This window comes from Lipotes vexillifer, unplaced genomic scaffold (genome assembly GCF_000442215.2).
Source record: "Lipotes vexillifer unplaced genomic scaffold, Lipotes_vexillifer_v1.1 scaffold76, whole genome shotgun sequence".
Classification (NCBI taxonomy): domain Eukaryota; kingdom Metazoa; phylum Chordata; class Mammalia; order Artiodactyla; family Lipotidae; genus Lipotes; species Lipotes vexillifer.
Window position 1 is genome coordinate 1429665 of NW_006773751.1, and position 18537 is coordinate 1448201.

Below are 18537 nucleotides of genomic sequence, written 5' to 3' on the forward strand. Positions count from 1 at the left end.
AGGAATGCACTGAACAATAGCCCGCACACCATATGAGTAATTGTGGCAAATTTCTGGTTCTGTGAAGATTTCAAAGAAGAAAAGACTACAATTAAAAAAAAAATAACTTGTTCACATCATTTAGAGTCATATATTGTAACCACTAGGAAGTCCGTAAAAGCAAGGAACCTGGGTTTCAGAATCACTTTTTTCTTTGCAACTATTATATTCTTAAACTTTTTAGTGGTTGATAAGCTGAGGAGAGAAGGTAAAATACACAGTGGGAACTTAGAAAAATCTGCTGGCTCAGATTTCTGACTATCTATTCTGGAATCACCTTCTTTGGAGTGTGGTAAAACTATAAGACAATTAGAAGATGAGTACACTAATCAAGGAGAAAAAAATTAGCTCTGAAACATCTGGAAAACCTATATATATCACTGGTGACTCCAGTCAATTTCATGAACTCCAAACCACTACAATATACCCACTATAGCTTGTTCACACTCTTGTTCTTTAAATAAAATGAACAAAGAAAACAAACAGCAGAGTTTATACTTTTAAAATGAGAAGAATAGAGTTCCAAAATCAATTTTCTTCAAATTCTGGAAATGTATCAGAGTGGTTCAACATACAATAGAATTGTGATCTGCTGGCAACCAATGAAAATGTGTTGGCACTGGCTTCATTAACTTTTGTTAGTCAGATGTTACATAATCTGTCTAAAGTTGGTCTTTGTCATTAAGGTAAAATTCCTTAATAACTTGAACACCTGGCATAAACAAAGAGTGATAAAAAGAGCCAAAAGAAAAATAAGGTCCCCAAGAAGAATTAAAAAACATCTATAATGACTTTCTCAAAGCACTTGATCTAATTTCTAAATTATCAGTATTTTTGATCATAGTAAAGCAATACTGTGATGGCAATTGTTGACACTAAAGCATCTGTGATTTAATTACCAATGTATTAGAAGTTTTTTAGTTTTAGAATTCTTTAAGTGTAAGTTGTAAATCTCCTGGCAAATGAATAGCTAAAATTATAATATATAATTTAAGAGCCAAATTATATCAGATAAAGAGATTGCTAAAGGAGTGCCAAGTACATTTAATTAAATTTGTAATATTATTGGATGATCTTAAATTTCTCAGTTATCATTCCCAGTATTTCTTGGTTTACACTGGCAGTTCAGTAGTGTGGATGCACATTCATACCCTACCTTCTGAATCATTTGGCAACAGGCCCCCACTTTCATCCCATTTGAGCTCAAAACTGTAGAAGCAGATCATATATTCCAGGTCCATCAGTATCACTGACAGGCTGTTCAGCTGATCGGCCAGCCAGAAATCAGCAAAGCCTACCTTATGGAAGGGGGCTGTAAATACTCGAAACTGGGAGAAAGAAAAAAAATCAGAAAACACAGAAACAAGAAAGTTCATATTAAATTTCTCTAATTCATGTCTGACCCTGCAGGATGATTACTTTAGTTGATAAAATGGAAACCAATGAACCAATCACAAACACAGGGACCTGGCAACAGTGGCTAGGTTGAGAATTAGTAATGAAGGGAATGAGTTGAATGGACAACTAAGAAAGGAATTAAAAGGGTGGGGCAGGGGGAAGGCAGGAATAGCTACAGTCAGAAAACAGAAAGCAGAGAGGTGGGAAGAGCTGAAGTGGAAAGCGGAGAGAATGGCACAAATGCACGGAGAAGACATTTAGCGTTAGAGTCTAAATTAAATTTTGCTGGAGACCCATGTGCTATGATAATTTCTGGAATATTCTCCCATCTTAGCTAACTGAATACAAAGCTCTTCTTTGCCTACACAGGATAGGAAGGGGAGGATAGCACCTCATCTGAAGTATGTATTATGCTCTAACCAAAGTCACTTTCATTTCACTAATGCCATGGTGATAACTGTATTTGTCTTCAAATTATGCCACAAAAATCAGCCCACATCCCACTGTTACAAAAACAATGATAAATAAATTCAGGTTATATGTCTTGAGCACTAATCCACTCTGTGTATTTTTCTCATAATGCATTTCTTATAATCCATTAACTACAACAATTCTGAGCTAGGTGTTATCCATATCCCCATTTTACAGAAGACCTATAACAATAACTCCTCCTGACTCTATTCTGTGGAAGCCTGTTTACTACTGCAAAGGAAAATCCTGGCGTCGCAGAGAGAGAAAGAATTAGATACCAATCACCAGAAATAAGCTCACTGTACAGACTGCCTTGAAAGGCCTTGAGTGAAGTGAAGATGGGATGAAGGCAGCTTTCCTCCTCACCCTGTTAGACCCTTTCTATCTTACACAGGTGAAAATGGACTCCTAAAACAAGGAATTCTGGCTAAGCAACAGTTTTGAGAAAAAGAGTCTAAAGCTATAGCTCTCCTGCCATCTAGGGATATTCATTTAATGGACATATCTAGCCTGGGAGACTATGGCTCTCTTCTCTCAGACTTGGCTGGTTCTTTCTATTCTTTCTCTACATAATTCCCTTGATTATTTCAGGGAAATAATAAATGACTATATTACAAATCAATCCCGGGTGTCAACTATCTATGACAGGTATTGTGTTGGAGCTTTGGAATTTAGACCAGGGGTCTGCAGGACACGATACAGGCTTTAAGACATTACTTTCTGGAGCTGATATATTTTGTGTCCACAGTTCAATCTCTGATCACTCGCTTACTCTTTCAGAAAGTTGTTCAGTAAGCCAGATGAGATGTTACCATTTGCAACCATAAGCTCCAGATACAGCAAACTTTTTTTTTTTTGCAGGGTAGGGTGGGGTAGGAGGTATTAGGGATTGAGATGTTAATCATTTATGCACAAAGAGGTTCTGGTACCAGTTTATATAATATTTTAAGAAACTCTAGGTACAGAATGGATTTAAAAGATTCAAAGAGACAGAAACAAGAGAATAATTTAGGATATAACAACAAAGGATCAGTAAGTCTTACTCAGTCTCTAGTCATGGACTTTTGTGAAACTGGAAGCATAGGGCAAACTTCTCATTTCTCACTGACGTTAGACAGACTACCATTACTGTCACAAACTGCCACACCCAGCCTCAAAACCTGGCTATTACAGAAAACCTCTGTAAGAGCAGAAGGGGAGGACAGTGTATTAAATAAGAAACAAAGAGATAGAGGGATGCACTAGAAAAGGAAAGGAGTGACATAAAATAAAAATTGGAAGGAAGGGAAAATTTACAGAAGATGAAAAAAGAAAGAAAGAAGGGAGTGGTAAGTATTAGTATAAGACAACTAATGAAGGAAAGAACATAATTATAGTCATTCATGCATTTAACAAAGATTATTAAGTATTTACTATATGTCAGGCATTGTGGAGGTACTAAATAAATAAAACATGGCCTGTACCCTTAAAGACCCACAATCCCTTTGGTCAAATAATAAATACCTAAAGAAATAATGACAGCACCATGTGGTAACTGCTATTACAGATAGGCATACAAAATACCCTGGAAATACACAGAAGGGAACAAGTAGTTTGGTCAGAGGTAGGGTGAGTGGAAATGAAAATAAACAGATCATACTTAATTCCCTGACATTAACACATAATCAAATTCATCTTGGACTTATCTGAATTCCTTTTTTAAAAAAAATTATTTATTTATTTATTATTTTGGCTGTGTTGGGTCTTCGTTTCTGTGCGTGGGCTTTCTCTAGTTGCGGGGAGTGGGGGCCACTCTTCATCGCAGTGCGCAGCCCTCTCATGTCGCGGCCTCTTGTTGTGGAGCACAAGCTCCAGACGCGCAGGCTCAGTAGCTGTGGCTCTCGGGCCCAGCTGCTCCGCGGCATGCGGGATCTTCCCAGACCAGGGCTCGAACCCGTGTTCCCTGCATTAGCAGGCAGATTCTCAACCACTGCGCCACCAGGGAAGCCCTGAATTTCCCTTTTTGAGTGAGAATTCTCCTTCCTTTCTTATTCTGGCTAAGGTCTTTCAACTTCTACTTTGTTGTGATTTAAATTAAAATGATAACAATTCACTGAGTAATTGTATTAAGAAAGCTACGGACAACCTGGATATCTGATGTTTCACCCACACACACAAAAAGACTACTAACAAGTTATTACAAAGGATAAATGTTACCATCTTCTAAGTTAAGATGATCAAGTTAAGGAGATAAACAGTTAAGGAGATGAAGTCTTAATTTCTACTTGTGGATAATCACATTCTTTCCAAATCTGATTTTAAGATTCCTGTTAGGTGATCCACTAATCAAAGTTAAACATGTAGATAAAGTGACCACCAGGTCTAACTGTTAAATGATAGTGTTTAAGAACACAGATTATGGAGCCAGAAAGCCTGGGTTCATATCCCATCTCTGTTACATCCTGGCTTTGTGACCTTATTTAACTTCTCTGAACCTAGGTTTCCTCATTTATAAACTGTGGATTAATAGTAGCTCCAACCTCATGGTTTATTAAAAGGATTAAATAAGTTGATACATATAAAATGTCCGGAATAGTACATTATTAAATGAGAACATTTCTCTAATCTATTCTTATAATAGACACATGTAAAATTTTTATTATACAACTAAAGAAAATACTGGAAAAAACAAATCCAAAATAATATAGCAAAAGACTCAAATTTAAAAACTTTATGCAGCCTTCTATAAGAATAACTTGATACTTTTGTTTAGAAAATCTGAGGCATTGTTTATGCTTCCTAACTGGATTTCCAAGTAGGACAAATACAGATCTGGAGAGAGGATATATGACCTAATGAATGTAAATAAACTGTATTAATCTGACATATAATACTAATATCAAAACAAATCAATTTCTTAAAAAAATTTCTTTAGCTTCTTTTGGGGAGAGGAGTAACATATCAATTCCATAGATTCAAATTTAAATATGAATATAAGTGGTGCCCAGTGCCTACCACTATGGCCAAGTGACATATGTTCTTTTTCCACTAAAAATTAAAGAAAAAAAGAAAAAGGGAAATGTAGTTTACTTTAGGATGAAGCTTTAAGAAAAGCTGTATCAGAAAAACATAACTAGGGTAGAAACGTTCTTGTTAAATCACTAGAAATAACTCTAAGGGTAAATTTTCTCAGTGAGATTTGAATTAAAATAAGTCAATAGGTCAATTAATATTAAAATAATCTATAAATAACATTTTTACTATTTACAATTATTACAAACATACCAAATCACAATGCTTGCTTCCGTATTTCACTGCTTCTGAGAGTATATTTTACTATTCTCTTATTTCTTATTACACCCCTGCCAACCCATTCCATCAACAGTCCTCATTTATTAACATACAACAGATGCACAGATAAATGTCTACTCAATGGGGAATCGTTCTGCTAATAAGAATAACTGGTCATTCATGAATCATACCCGCTTCCTATTTAAACAAAGAAGGATGCACTGGGGAAATGTTCACTTAGCACATGATGTACACAACTGTATTATTTTGTTATTGTAATGATGCAATCATATTAACACCTGAGTTTTCTAAGTCTTTCAAATCTCATTTGAAAATAACTTTATAGAGATTTCACAATAATTTAGGAAGGAAAAATAGGTGTTTATAATCTTGTAGTTATTTCCTTGTAACCAGAAGAATATTACATTTTTTATGCAAATAACAGTTTAGAAACTCCACAAAATCTAGAAATAAAATGACAATCTCAAAATAAGAAAGGTAATCTAATATTGTTGTACTAACAGGAAATGATTTATTTTTAGTATAAATTTCAAAGAAAAAAATGGCTCAATTTTTTCTTTTGTCTTAAATTAAAAAAAACTCTAAAAAGCATGTTTTCTAGATGATGACAAAAATTAAAGGTGATAGTATAACTTATGACTTATTAAAATATGCTTGAACATCAAAGTTCCACACTCAGAATTCAAACTCAAAATTAGGCCTAGTGGTGCTATACTTGAAGGGAATGATTTGCTTCCTTGTTTGCTTGCTTATTTATTTATTTATATTGAATGAAGTTGGTGGAAAAGAGGGAGATTCTCTGTTTGTGATAAAAATCCTAGTGGAAGAAAGAAGAAATACAAATAAATGAACAATTAACTTTGGGGGGAAAAAAAATCAAGATTTGGGCCATTTTCTTTTTCAGATTGCTATAAATACCTGCCTACATTGGAACATAGGCTGCTTTTATTCGTTGACTGCTTACTATGTTTTTTTAATTGGAAGGTCATATTTTATTCCTTCAGATTTTAAAAATTTAGTTAATGCTAAAGAGAGCATATTGCTAAGAACAACAACAAAAATTATCCTAAACCTAAGGGGCATACAAAAGGAGAAAGAAATTAAAACTATAGTTTTCAAGGCAACATACTTTATAAGGTGAAAAAAAAGTGAGACGATAATTATGAGAATTCTGGAAGTCTGTGGAGATTGGTCAATTTAATTACTAACCTTCACTCTACTGTTAGTTGTAATTTGTAATCTAAGAAATAATTATACGAAAGCATTCCCAATTGATTTTCAAAATAGAGCTGGTTAAATTTGGAAGTAAGCATAAGTTCCTTTCCAGAGCAATCTACAATATCCCAAAAAATATAGCTACCATTTTTGCAGGAAATTCTATACCCTAATGCTGAGACTGCTTGATTTTGAGATCATTAAGAAATAGGTAAAGTGGAAGAAGAAATGGAATTTATAAAGTCAATTTCTCAAATTAAACTTGGTGATCTGACAAGATATTCCTCGCAGTGCGCAGCCCTCTCATGTCGCGGCCTCTTGTTGTGGAGCACAAGCTCCAGACGCGCAGGCTCAGTAGCTGTGGCTCTCGGGCCCAGCTGCTCCGCGGCATGCGGGATCTTCCCAGACCAGGGCTCGAACCCGTGTTCCCTGCATTAGCAGGCAGATTCTCAACCACTGCGCCACCAGGGAAGCCCTGAATTTCCCTTTTTGAGTGAGAATTCTCCTTCCTTTCTTATTCTGGCTAAGGTCTTTCAACTTCTACTTTGTTGTGATTTAAATTAAAATGATAACAATTCACTGAGTAATTGTATTAAGAAAGCTACGGACAACCTGGATATCTGATGTTTCACCCACACACACAAAAAGACTACTAACAAGTTATTACAAAGGATAAATGTTACCATCTTCTAAGTTAAGATGATCAAGTTAAGGAGATAAACAGTTAAGGAGATGAAGTCTTAATTTCTACTTGTGGATAATCACATTCTTTCCAAATCTGATTTTAAGATTCCTGTTAGGTGATCCACTAATCAAAGTTAAACATGTAGATAAAGTGACCACCAGGTCTAACTGTTAAATGATAGTGTTTAAGAACACAGATTATGGAGCCAGAAAGCCTGGGTTCATATCCCATCTCTGTTACATCCTGGCTTTGTGACCTTATTTAACTTCTCTGAACCTAGGTTTCCTCATTTATAAACTGTGGATTAATAGTAGCTCCAACCTCATGGTTTATTAAAAGGATTAAATAAGTTGATACATATAAAATGTCCGGAATAGTACATTATTAAATGAGAACATTTCTCTAATCTATTCTTATAATAGACACATGTAAAATTTTTATTATACAACTAAAGAAAATACTGGAAAAAACAAATCCAAAATAATATAGCAAAAGACTCAAATTTAAAAACTTTATGCAGCCTTCTATAAGAATAACTTGATACTTTTGTTTAGAAAATCTGAGGCATTGTTTATGCTTCCTAACTGGATTTCCAAGTAGGACAAATACAGATCTGGAGAGAGGATATATGACCTAATGAATGTAAATAAACTGTATTAATCTGACATATAATACTAATATCAAAACAAATCAATTTCTTAAAAAAATTTCTTTAGCTTCTTTTGGGGAGAGGAGTAACATATCAATTCCATAGATTCAAATTTAAATATGAATATAAGTGGTGCCCAGTGCCTACCACTATGGCCAAGTGACATATGTTCTTTTTCCACTAAAAATTAAAGAAAAAAAGAAAAAGGGAAATGTAGTTTACTTTAGGATGAAGCTTTAAGAAAAGCTGTATCAGAAAAACATAACTAGGGTAGAAACGTTCTTGTTAAATCACTAGAAATAACTCTAAGGGTAAATTTTCTCAGTGAGATTTGAATTAAAATAAGTCAATAGGTCAATTAATATTAAAATAATCTATAAATAACATTTTTACTATTTACAATTATTACAAACATACCAAATCACAATGCTTGCTTCCGTATTTCACTGCTTCTGAGAGTATATTTTACTATTCTCTTATTTCTTATTACACCCCTGCCAACCCATTCCATCAACAGTCCTCATTTATTAACATACAACAGATGCACAGATAAATGTCTACTCAATGGGGAATCGTTCTGCTAATAAGAATAACTGGTCATTCATGAATCATACCCGCTTCCTATTTAAACAAAGAAGGATGCACTGGGGAAATGTTCACTTAGCACATGATGTACACAACTGTATTATTTTGTTATTGTAATGATGCAATCATATTAACACCTGAGTTTTCTAAGTCTTTCAAATCTCATTTGAAAATAACTTTATAGAGATTTCACAATAATTTAGGAAGGAAAAATAGGTGTTTATAATCTTGTAGTTATTTCCTTGTAACCAGAAGAATATTACATTTTTTATGCAAATAACAGTTTAGAAACTCCACAAAATCTAGAAATAAAATGACAATCTCAAAATAAGAAAGGTAATCTAATATTGTTGTACTAACAGGAAATGATTTATTTTTAGTATAAATTTCAAAGAAAAAAATGGCTCAATTTTTTCTTTTGTCTTAAATTAAAAAAAACTCTAAAAAGCATGTTTTCTAGATGATGACAAAAATTAAAGGTGATAGTATAACTTATGACTTATTAAAATATGCTTGAACATCAAAGTTCCACACTCAGAATTCAAACTCAAAATTAGGCCTAGTGGTGCTATACTTGAAGGGAATGATTTGCTTCCTTGTTTGCTTGCTTATTTATTTATTTATATTGAATGAAGTTGGTGGAAAAGAGGGAGATTCTCTGTTTGTGATAAAAATCCTAGTGGAAGAAAGAAGAAATACAAATAAATGAACAATTAACTTTGGGGGGAAAAAAAATCAAGATTTGGGCCATTTTCTTTTTCAGATTGCTATAAATACCTGCCTACATTGGAACATAGGCTGCTTTTATTCGTTGACTGCTTACTATGTTTTTTTAATTGGAAGGTCATATTTTATTCCTTCAGATTTTAAAAATTTAGTTAATGCTAAAGAGAGCATATTGCTAAGAACAACAACAAAAATTATCCTAAACCTAAGGGGCATACAAAAGGAGAAAGAAATTAAAACTATAGTTTTCAAGGCAACATACTTTATAAGGTGAAAAAAAAGTGAGACGATAATTATGAGAATTCTGGAAGTCTGTGGAGATTGGTCAATTTAATTACTAACCTTCACTCTACTGTTAGTTGTAATTTGTAATCTAAGAAATAATTATACGAAAGCATTCCCAATTGATTTTCAAAATAGAGCTGGTTAAATTTGGAAGTAAGCATAAGTTCCTTTCCAGAGCAATCTACAATATCCCAAAAAATATAGCTACCATTTTTGCAGGAAATTCTATACCCTAATGCTGAGACTGCTTGATTTTGAGATCATTAAGAAATAGGTAAAGTGGAAGAAGAAATGGAATTTATAAAGTCAATTTCTCAAATTAAACTTGGTGATCTGACAAGATATTCCTACTGCTTTTAGAGAACCAATACTTCAAAAAATAAAAATGTTTGATTGACTACTTATAGCAATTTAACAGGAAAGTAATAGTTTTACCACTTAAAAAAAGGGAAAATTCTACATGTTATCACAGTTGATTAATCTTTAAAGTAATTAGTTATGAAATATTAATTTGCAAAGTCATTTCAATATCTCGACACTTCATATTCCATTTTGGAGGAAAAAATGCATGAGTGCTTTTCCCAGGGCCACTGTTACTGCACAACATTAGATGTACAAGCCATACTGTATTCTTTGCCCCTGGAGCTGGGGTACCACTCATTTAGACTACAATGTGAACATGCCTTCTGAAGTTGTGCAATACAGGAGTTTTGTTTTCATTCTGGAGGAAGCCAATGACCAATATACCACTCTAAAAATGATACACAAATTTCTGGACTTACCAGCAGTTTAAGCAGCCAAAACCGGGATTTATAATAGAAAGTTTTGGTGGGGTTGATGAGAAAGAAAACCATAAACCCATAAAGGACAAGTGGGTACACATATGTGGGGATGACACTAACTGGAGCAAAGAAGCATGCCAGAAGGCTCAGGCACCACAATATCCCGAGGAATCCAGCAATCTGATAAAGGATGGGAAAGACAAAAAGAAAGAAAATTATTTTTATTTCTACCATTACTTAAAAAATCTTTACTAAAACAGAGGTAAGAAAAATGTTTAATTATTATTATCAACAATCCTTTTCAAATAGATTTTAGTACCCACTAAACCAGCTATATAGCTAATGTAAACTATATCCATGGGATTTTATGTCTTGCTTTGATTACCTCAAAGAGATGCTGATGAGACAAATTGCTTCTCGGATTAAGTTCAAAGATGAGCACATGATTTACTCCAGCCTGTCTCCAACCATATGTGTTGATGCCCAGTAGAAAAAGGAATTCAATCAGAAGAAAGCCACCGCGATAGATTCTTATCAAGGGCCAAATACTTCTATCTGTTTCAAGTTTAAATACAGCTGAAAGAATATCAACTAATTGGTTAGTTAGAAAATTTATAATGTCTCCATTAATTGTCTTTCTCTTAATTCTCAAGGATATAACCCTGGCATAAGAATTTTTAATAAATAAAACGTAAACCTAGGTTATCTCAAGAGCCTGGTAAACTTGCTTCGAGGTTCTTTCTCTTCTTCATTTCACTCTGCAAAATTCCACCAGAAAAATTTTCCTAAAATTTGACTTTCAGCATGTTAGTCCATGGTGAAATAATTTAGAACCATCAGATCAGTTCTGTCAGCTGGGGATTTCTGGCATGACACAACTTCTCTGGCTTTGTTTTGTCTATCACTGAACTGGATATAGTAATGCCTAGCTCACAGCGTTACTATGAAAATTATAAGAAAGAGTATATATGAAAGCAATGTGAAAACTGAAATGTCATATAAATGACAACAATTAGTATTTACAGAATGCTTACTATGTGCTAAGGATTGTATTTTTACATATAACAATTCATCTAATCTTCACAATGGCTCTGTGAGTTAAAAACTATTATCTCCATTTGATTGATGAGAAAACTACAGCAGAGAAGTTAAGTAATTTGCTCAGGTTTACCAAGCTAGGATAAAGCAGAGCCAGGATTTTAACTCAGACAGTTTTGCTCCAAAGCCCATACTCTTAATTACTACATTCAATTGCTCATATGCCCATACAAACGTTCAGTATCACTACTATCCTATAGATCTCCAATAATTATAAAATTCAAACGTTTCAGCCTCGCAATTCAAGTTCTTCACAATCTGATCTCCAATTAAGTTTCCCAAACTTATCTCATAGTGCCCCTAAATTCTTATTTCCTGATAAGTTTTATTATCCTTTTAACAAATTCACTTTTTTGCTTATGTTGTCCCCTGTACCTAAAATGGCCTTGCTCTTTCTTTTGACCAATTCTATTTCTACTTATTACTTAAGAACCAGATTCTCACCTGTTCATAAATTTATTGAATCAATGTTTCATTCTGAGCCTACTCTGTGCCAAACATTTCAATTTCGCTACCACTTTCTCAGTTTTCCAAATAACTATAAAATTTACTGTTAGCACTACTCATTTGAAATTTAATTATATACATCTTATATACTTAAATAACCATTTATTATTTATCTTTGTACTCTCTATAACACATAGCACATTTAATAATTTTAAAATAACAGGGTAGAGAAAACCTTTGCTTTGGAGTCAAATACTACAGACCAGATTGCAAATCCTAGCTTTACTAGGGCACATTATTAAATTTCTCTAAGTCTCAGTTTCTTTGTTGGTCAATGGGGAGAATATCTATTCTCATAAGTTTGTTAAGAAGATTAAATCTGAACAATATATACTAAATGCCTAAAACAGTACGTTTGGCCCATTTTTGAATATTCAGTATATATCAGTTTCTTTTTACTTGATGAAAATTCATTTTTTCATTAATTTGACAAATATTTATTGGGTGCCCATTATGTGTGACACCATTCTAAAAGCTGGAGATTCAGGAGTGAACAACAGACAAAATACCTGTCTTCAGGCAACTTCTATTCTGTATAATGTCAGATAGTGAGATAAGTATTTTGAAGGAAAAAAAGTAAAGAGATAAAGAATGTTAGGTGCTATTTTAGGTAGGGTGGTCAAGAAAACCTCTCAGAAGATGACATTTGCAGGAACCTTAAGGAAATAGAGACTTAATCATGTGACTCTCTGGAGGAACAGGGCTCCAAGTAGAGGGAAAGTACAAAGGGCCTTAAGATAGGTATAAGCCTTGTGTAGTCCAGGAACAGGAAGAAGGACAGGGCACCATGACTGGAATGAATAAGTTACCTACAGGCAGATCAGGTAGGACTTTGTCAAGACTTAAGCTTTTACTCAGATGTATGAAGCCAATGAAAGGTTTTTCACATAATTGGTATGACCAAATTAATAATTTTAAAGGACTACTGTAGCTGTCATGTGAAGAACAGACTGCAAAGGAACAAGTACGGTAGCAAGAAGATTAGTTAGGAGATTGAAAATAAAAATATATATATATAGTCTTACATCCTGATTCCCAACCAAAGACCACATATATATTATAAGAGTCAGGAAACAAAAATAATAAGTATAAATTCCAAAGAATACACAATTAAACTACTAGAGCTAATAAAGTCAACAAAGTTGCAGAGTACAAGATCAACACAAAGGGACTTCCCTGGGGGCACAGTGGTTAAGAATCCTCCTGTCAATGCAGGGGACACGCGTTCGAGCCCTGGTCCAGAAGATCTCACATGCCATGAAGCAACTAAGCCTGTGTGCCACAACTACTGAAGCCTGCACGCCTAGAGCCTGTGCTCTGCAATAAGAGAAGCCACCACAATGAGAAGCCCGAGCACGGTAACGAAGAGTAGCCCCTGCTCGCCGCAACTAGAGAAAGACCGCACGTAGCAATGAAGACCCAACGCAGCCAAAAAATAAAAAAATAAAAATCAACACACAAAATTCAGTTGTCCTTATATAAACCACCAATGAACAATCTGAAATGAAATTAAGAAAACAATTCCAATTACAATAGCAAACAAAACAATAGAACACCAAGGAATAAATCTAACCAAGGAGGTGAAAGACTTGTACATTGAAAACTACAAAACACTGCTGAAAGAAATCCCATGTTCATGGATTGGAAGACTTGTTCAAATGGCAATGTTACCCAAAGTATTCTACAGATTCAATACAATCCATATACAAATTTTAATGGCCTTTTTTTTTGCAGAAATGTCAAATCAATACTCAAATTCATATGGAATTGTAAGAGGCCCCAGATAGCCAAAACAATATTGAAAAAAGAACAAAGTTGGAGAACTCACAATTCATGATTTCAAACTGTACTACAAAATAGTGTGGTACTGGCATAAAAAAAGATATATAGACAAATGGAATAGATTGAGACCTCAGATATAAACTTATACATCTATGGCTGATTGATTTTCAATAAGAGAACCAAGACTATTCAATGAAAAAGAATATTCTATTCAACAAGTGGTGCTGAGACATTTGGATACTCACATGCAAAAGAATGAAGTTGAATCCATACTTCACAGCATGCACAAAAATTAGTTCAAAATGGATCATTGAGCTAAATATAAGAGCTAAAACCATAAAACTCTTAGAAGAAAATATAAGGGTAAACCTTCAGGACCCTGGATTTGGCAATGGAAGTCTTAGATATGACACCAAAAGCATGAATAACAACAAAAACAGATAAACTGGATTTCACCAAGTTAAAAAATTTTGTGCATCAAAGGACATTATCAAGAAAGTAAAATGACAATCTATAGAATGGGAGAAAATATTTGCAAATTATATATCTGATAAGGGTCTAGTATCCAGAATATATAAAGAACTCTAGTAACTTAGCAATAAGACAACTCAATTTAAAGATGGGCAAAGACTTGGATAGATATTTTTCCAAAGAAAATATACAAATAGCCAATAAGCACATGAAAAGATGCTCTATGTCATTAGAAAAATGCAAATCAACACCATAACAAGAAACTACTTCAAACCCACTAGGATGGCTATAATTAAGAAAAAAAAAAGGGAAATCACAAGTGTTGTTGGGAATGTGGAGAAAACAGAACCCTCATAAATTGCTGGTGGAAACAGAAAATGGTGGAGCCTCTGTGGAAAACAATTTGGTGGTACCTCAGAAGGTTAAAAAGCATTATCATATAATTAAGCAATTCCACTCCTAGGTATATATCCGAAAAAACTGAAAACGGGTACCCAAACAAATCCATGTATATGCATGTTCACATTAGCCAAAAGGTAGAAACAACACAGCATAGTTATATTTAGTTTTGGTGATACTACCAAACAGTTCTCCAAAGTACTATACCCACTTCCACTCATTCACTTTCATATCTTCATGGTATTCCATTGTATAGGGGTAATGTCATTTATTTTTTTAAACAGTTCCTGATAGACATTTGAGCCGTTCCTAGGATTTTGCTATTATAAACAAAATAGTGGTGAATACCCTGCTTTCATATATGTCTTTGCACCCATGTATAAGTATGTTTATAAGATAAACTTCTAGAAATAAAATTGCTTAATCAAAGTGATTGTATTAAAAAATTTTTACATATGCTGCCAAATTATCCTCTAAAGAGACTGCAACAATTAATACTTTACCACTAGTGTATGAGTGCTTGCTATTTCACACTCTTATATGCACTTTTTTTTTTTCTTTTTACTTATTTTTTTTTTTTTTTGTGGTACGTGGGCCTCTCACTGTTGTGGCCTCTCCTGTTGCGGAGCACAGGCTCCAGACGCGCAGGCTCAGTGGCCATGGCTCATGGGCCCAGCCGCTCTGCCGCATGTGGGATCTTCCCGGACCGGGACATGAACCCGTGTCCCCTGCATCGGCAGGCGGACTCTCAACCATCAACCACTGAGGGAAGCCCCTTATATGCACTTAAAAAAAAATTTTTATTGGAATATAGTTGATTTACAATGTTGTGCTACTTTCTGCTGTACAGCAAAGTGAAACAGTTATACATATACACATATCCACTCTTTTTTAGATTCTTTTCCCACATAGGTCATTACAGAGTATTGAGTAGAGTTCCCTGTTCTATACAGTAGGTACTTATTAGCTATCTATTTTATATATAGTAGGGTGTACATGTCAATCCCCCCCAGTAACCATAAGATTGTTTTCTACATCTGTAACTCTATTTCTGTTTTTAAAATAAGTTCATTTGTACCAACTTTTTAGATTTCACATACAAGCAATATCATACGGTATTTGTCCTTCGCTGTCTGACTTACTTCACTCAGTATGACAATCTTTAGGTCCATCCATGTTATTGCAAATGGCATTATTTCATTCTTTTTTATGGCTGAGTAATATTCCATTGTATATATATGTACCACATCTTCTTTACCCATTCCTCTGTTGATGGACGTTAAGTTGCTTCCATGTCCTGGCTATTGTAAATAGTGCTGCAATGAACATTGGGGTGCATGTATCTTTTCTAATTATGTTTTTCTCTGTGTATATGCCCAGGAGTGGGATTGCTGGATCATATGGCAGCTCTTTTTTCAGTTTTTAAGGAACCTCCATACTGTTCTCCATAGTGGCTGTACCGATTTACATTCCCACCAACAATGTAGAAGGGTTCCTTTATACGCAGTTTAAATGGTCAAACTCTTGTCTTTGTCAAACCAGAAAGTGAAATATGATATATTATTATTATATCAATTAAGTACAGGTTACTAGGAAACTATAAGAACAAGTTTTAAAAAATCTCAACAGGTAACTTTTCATCTTCATAACACTAAATATCTGGAATATGTGAATTTCAGACAAATTATTAAATATCAGGTCATGTCCCCTTGAGAAACCATAGCAATTATGCACATTATATATATTTTTTTAATTTTTTGCGGTACGCGGGCCTCTCAATGTTGGGGCCTCTCCCATTGCGGAGCACAGGCTCTGGACGCGCAGGCTGAGCGGCCATGGCTCACGGGCCCAGCCGCTCTGCGGCACGTGGGATCATCCCGGACCGGGGCATGAACCCGTGTCCCCTGCATCGGCAGGTGGACTCTCAACCACTGCACCACCAGAGAAGCCCACACATTATTTTTTTTAATGTGAATGTTTGAAAAAATAAGAATCATGCTTGTACATGCATTACTACTGCTGTGTTTCTGTCTCAATTTTCAACTCTGTTATCATTTACACAACCACTGGGAGATAAATAAGGATAGACAGCTGGCTTTAACTGTATTTACCCTGCCACCCCCACAGACACACAAAGATTAAACAAAGATGGGTTCTGAGGTGAGAGAACATAAATACACAACACTAAATGCATAAAGCACACACATTAGAAAATAAATCAGACCGTCTCACAAAAATGTAGGCTATACATACGAAAGAAAGCAAAACTCCAACTTGCCCCTGAATTTAAGAAACCTTCATTTCAATTCACTCACATAAAAAGAATGAAGTTTATCTATTCTTATGTCTTATTTAATAATGGTGATGATGATAACACCATGCTTACCTTGGAAAGAAAAAAAATTTCACACACAGATGAGTAAAGTCTTCCCTGATGCCCTCATTTGAAAGTAATCACTTTTTCTCTTGACCTGCTTAGAAAACACTTCTATTTTGTAGTGTATTATTATTGTTTTAATATGTCTTAATCTCCCTCGTGTAATAAGCTTCATAAGGAAAGGAATTCTCTTATCTATCTTAAGACTCAAGATTATCAAGCATAATCATAGATACATAAAATTTACTTGTTGAATGAATTCTAATACAACCCTGTTCTTGTAAGGTATTAAGCTCATTTAACAAATGAGGAAAGTGTTTCAGAGAAGTTAAGTCATGTCTTTAAAGCCAAAACAATTAAGAAACAGTTGAGCTGGGACTGCAACCAGGCAAGGCCTTTTGTAGATAAGTCAGTGTTCTTTCCATAACAGCTAGCTTGATAATCTAGGGCTAGGCTTTTTATTGTAGTATTTACATGCATTATATATAAGTAAACTGCATTCATCCCTGAAGACACAGAGCTAGATTTAAATATGAACATAAAGTATACCAATTTTAAAACATGAGCTTACAGTAGACAATAACAGAGTTAGTTTTTAGTAAAATTGGTGGGAAGGAGAACTCTAAACATACAAATGAAAATACACTGTTAATACGTAAAGTTCACACACTATCTAAAAGCCATTACAACCTGGGCTATAATTTCATAATATGCAATCTGACAATCTTAATTAAGAAGAATGTTTATGAGGAATAATGAATTCAGTAAATTATTTCTTGAACATCTATATGTCTGGCACTGTGTTAGGAACTTGAAATACAAAAATGAAAAATACATAGACCCTGGAATCGAGAATAGTTTAAGTGTGACAGTGATACAAACCTTCCTTGTTCAGGCAGCATTATAATTACTAAAAGTCCAAAACAGATTATAATGGATATTTATACAATAACATCTATTTCTAAGTCATTTTCTGTGCAGACTTCACTGAACAGAATTTAATCCTTTATTAATGACTCACAGTTATTATAAGCACAAATACATAGACTCTTTTTTTAAAAAATAAGTTTATTTATTTTTTTTATTATTTTTATTTTTTTGGGGGGGTGGGCACGCAGGCCTCTCACTGCTGTGGCCTCTCCCGTCACGGAGCACAGGCTCCGGACGCGCAGGCCCAGCGGCCATGGACCACAGGCCCAGCCGCTCCGCGGCATGTGGGATCCTCCCGGACCAGGGCACGAACCCGTGCCCCCCGCATCGGCAGGCGGACCCCCAACCACTGCGCCACCAGGGAAGCCCTATTTTTATTTATTTTTGGCTGCATTGGGTCTTCAATGCTGCGTGCAGGCTTTCTCTAGTTGTGGCAAGCGGGGTCTACTCTTTGTTGAGGTGCAAGGGCTTCTCATTGCGGTGGCTTCTCTTGTTGTGGAGCACGGGCTCTAGGCATGTGGGCTTCAGTAGTTCTGGCACGCGGGCTCAGTAGTTGTGGCTTGCGGGCTCTAGAGCGCAGGCTCAGTAGTTGTGGCGCACAGGCTTAGTTGCTCCGTGGCATGTGGTATCCTCCCGGACCAGGGCTTGAACCCATGTACCCCTGCATTGGCAGGCGGATTCTTAACCACTGCACCACCAGGGAAGCCCCAAGTGCACAGACTCTTGAGGTATACCAGGATTATCTGCCCTTAAAGTAAAAGTCCTCAAATTCAAGAATCTTTGAGATTTGTGTTTTTTTGCTGTTTGTGTGTTTTCTGTATATCATTTAATTTCATCTCTGTCCTTC

General features: G+C 35.0%; 1 protein-coding gene across 2 annotated transcripts in view; it reads right to left on the reverse strand.

The window, feature by feature from the left end:
* The window catches only part of XPR1 (xenotropic and polytropic retrovirus receptor 1), a 212522-nt gene that overhangs the window by 39145 nt on the left and 154840 nt on the right, over positions 1 to 18537 (reverse strand). Inside the window, exons 8-11 of one of the 2 annotated variants that reach the window (XM_007448513.1) lie at positions 10512 to 10702; positions 10127 to 10306; positions 1196 to 1367; positions 6 to 59 (exon numbers count right to left, since the gene is read on the reverse strand). In XM_007448513.1, coding sequence (XP_007448575.1) covers positions 6 to 59; positions 1196 to 1367; positions 10127 to 10306; positions 10512 to 10702 — 597 coding nt within the window. The remainder of the gene's footprint in view (positions 1 to 5; positions 60 to 1195; positions 1368 to 10126; positions 10307 to 10511; positions 10703 to 18537) is intronic. The other variant, XM_007448514.1, reaches the window with a different exon arrangement.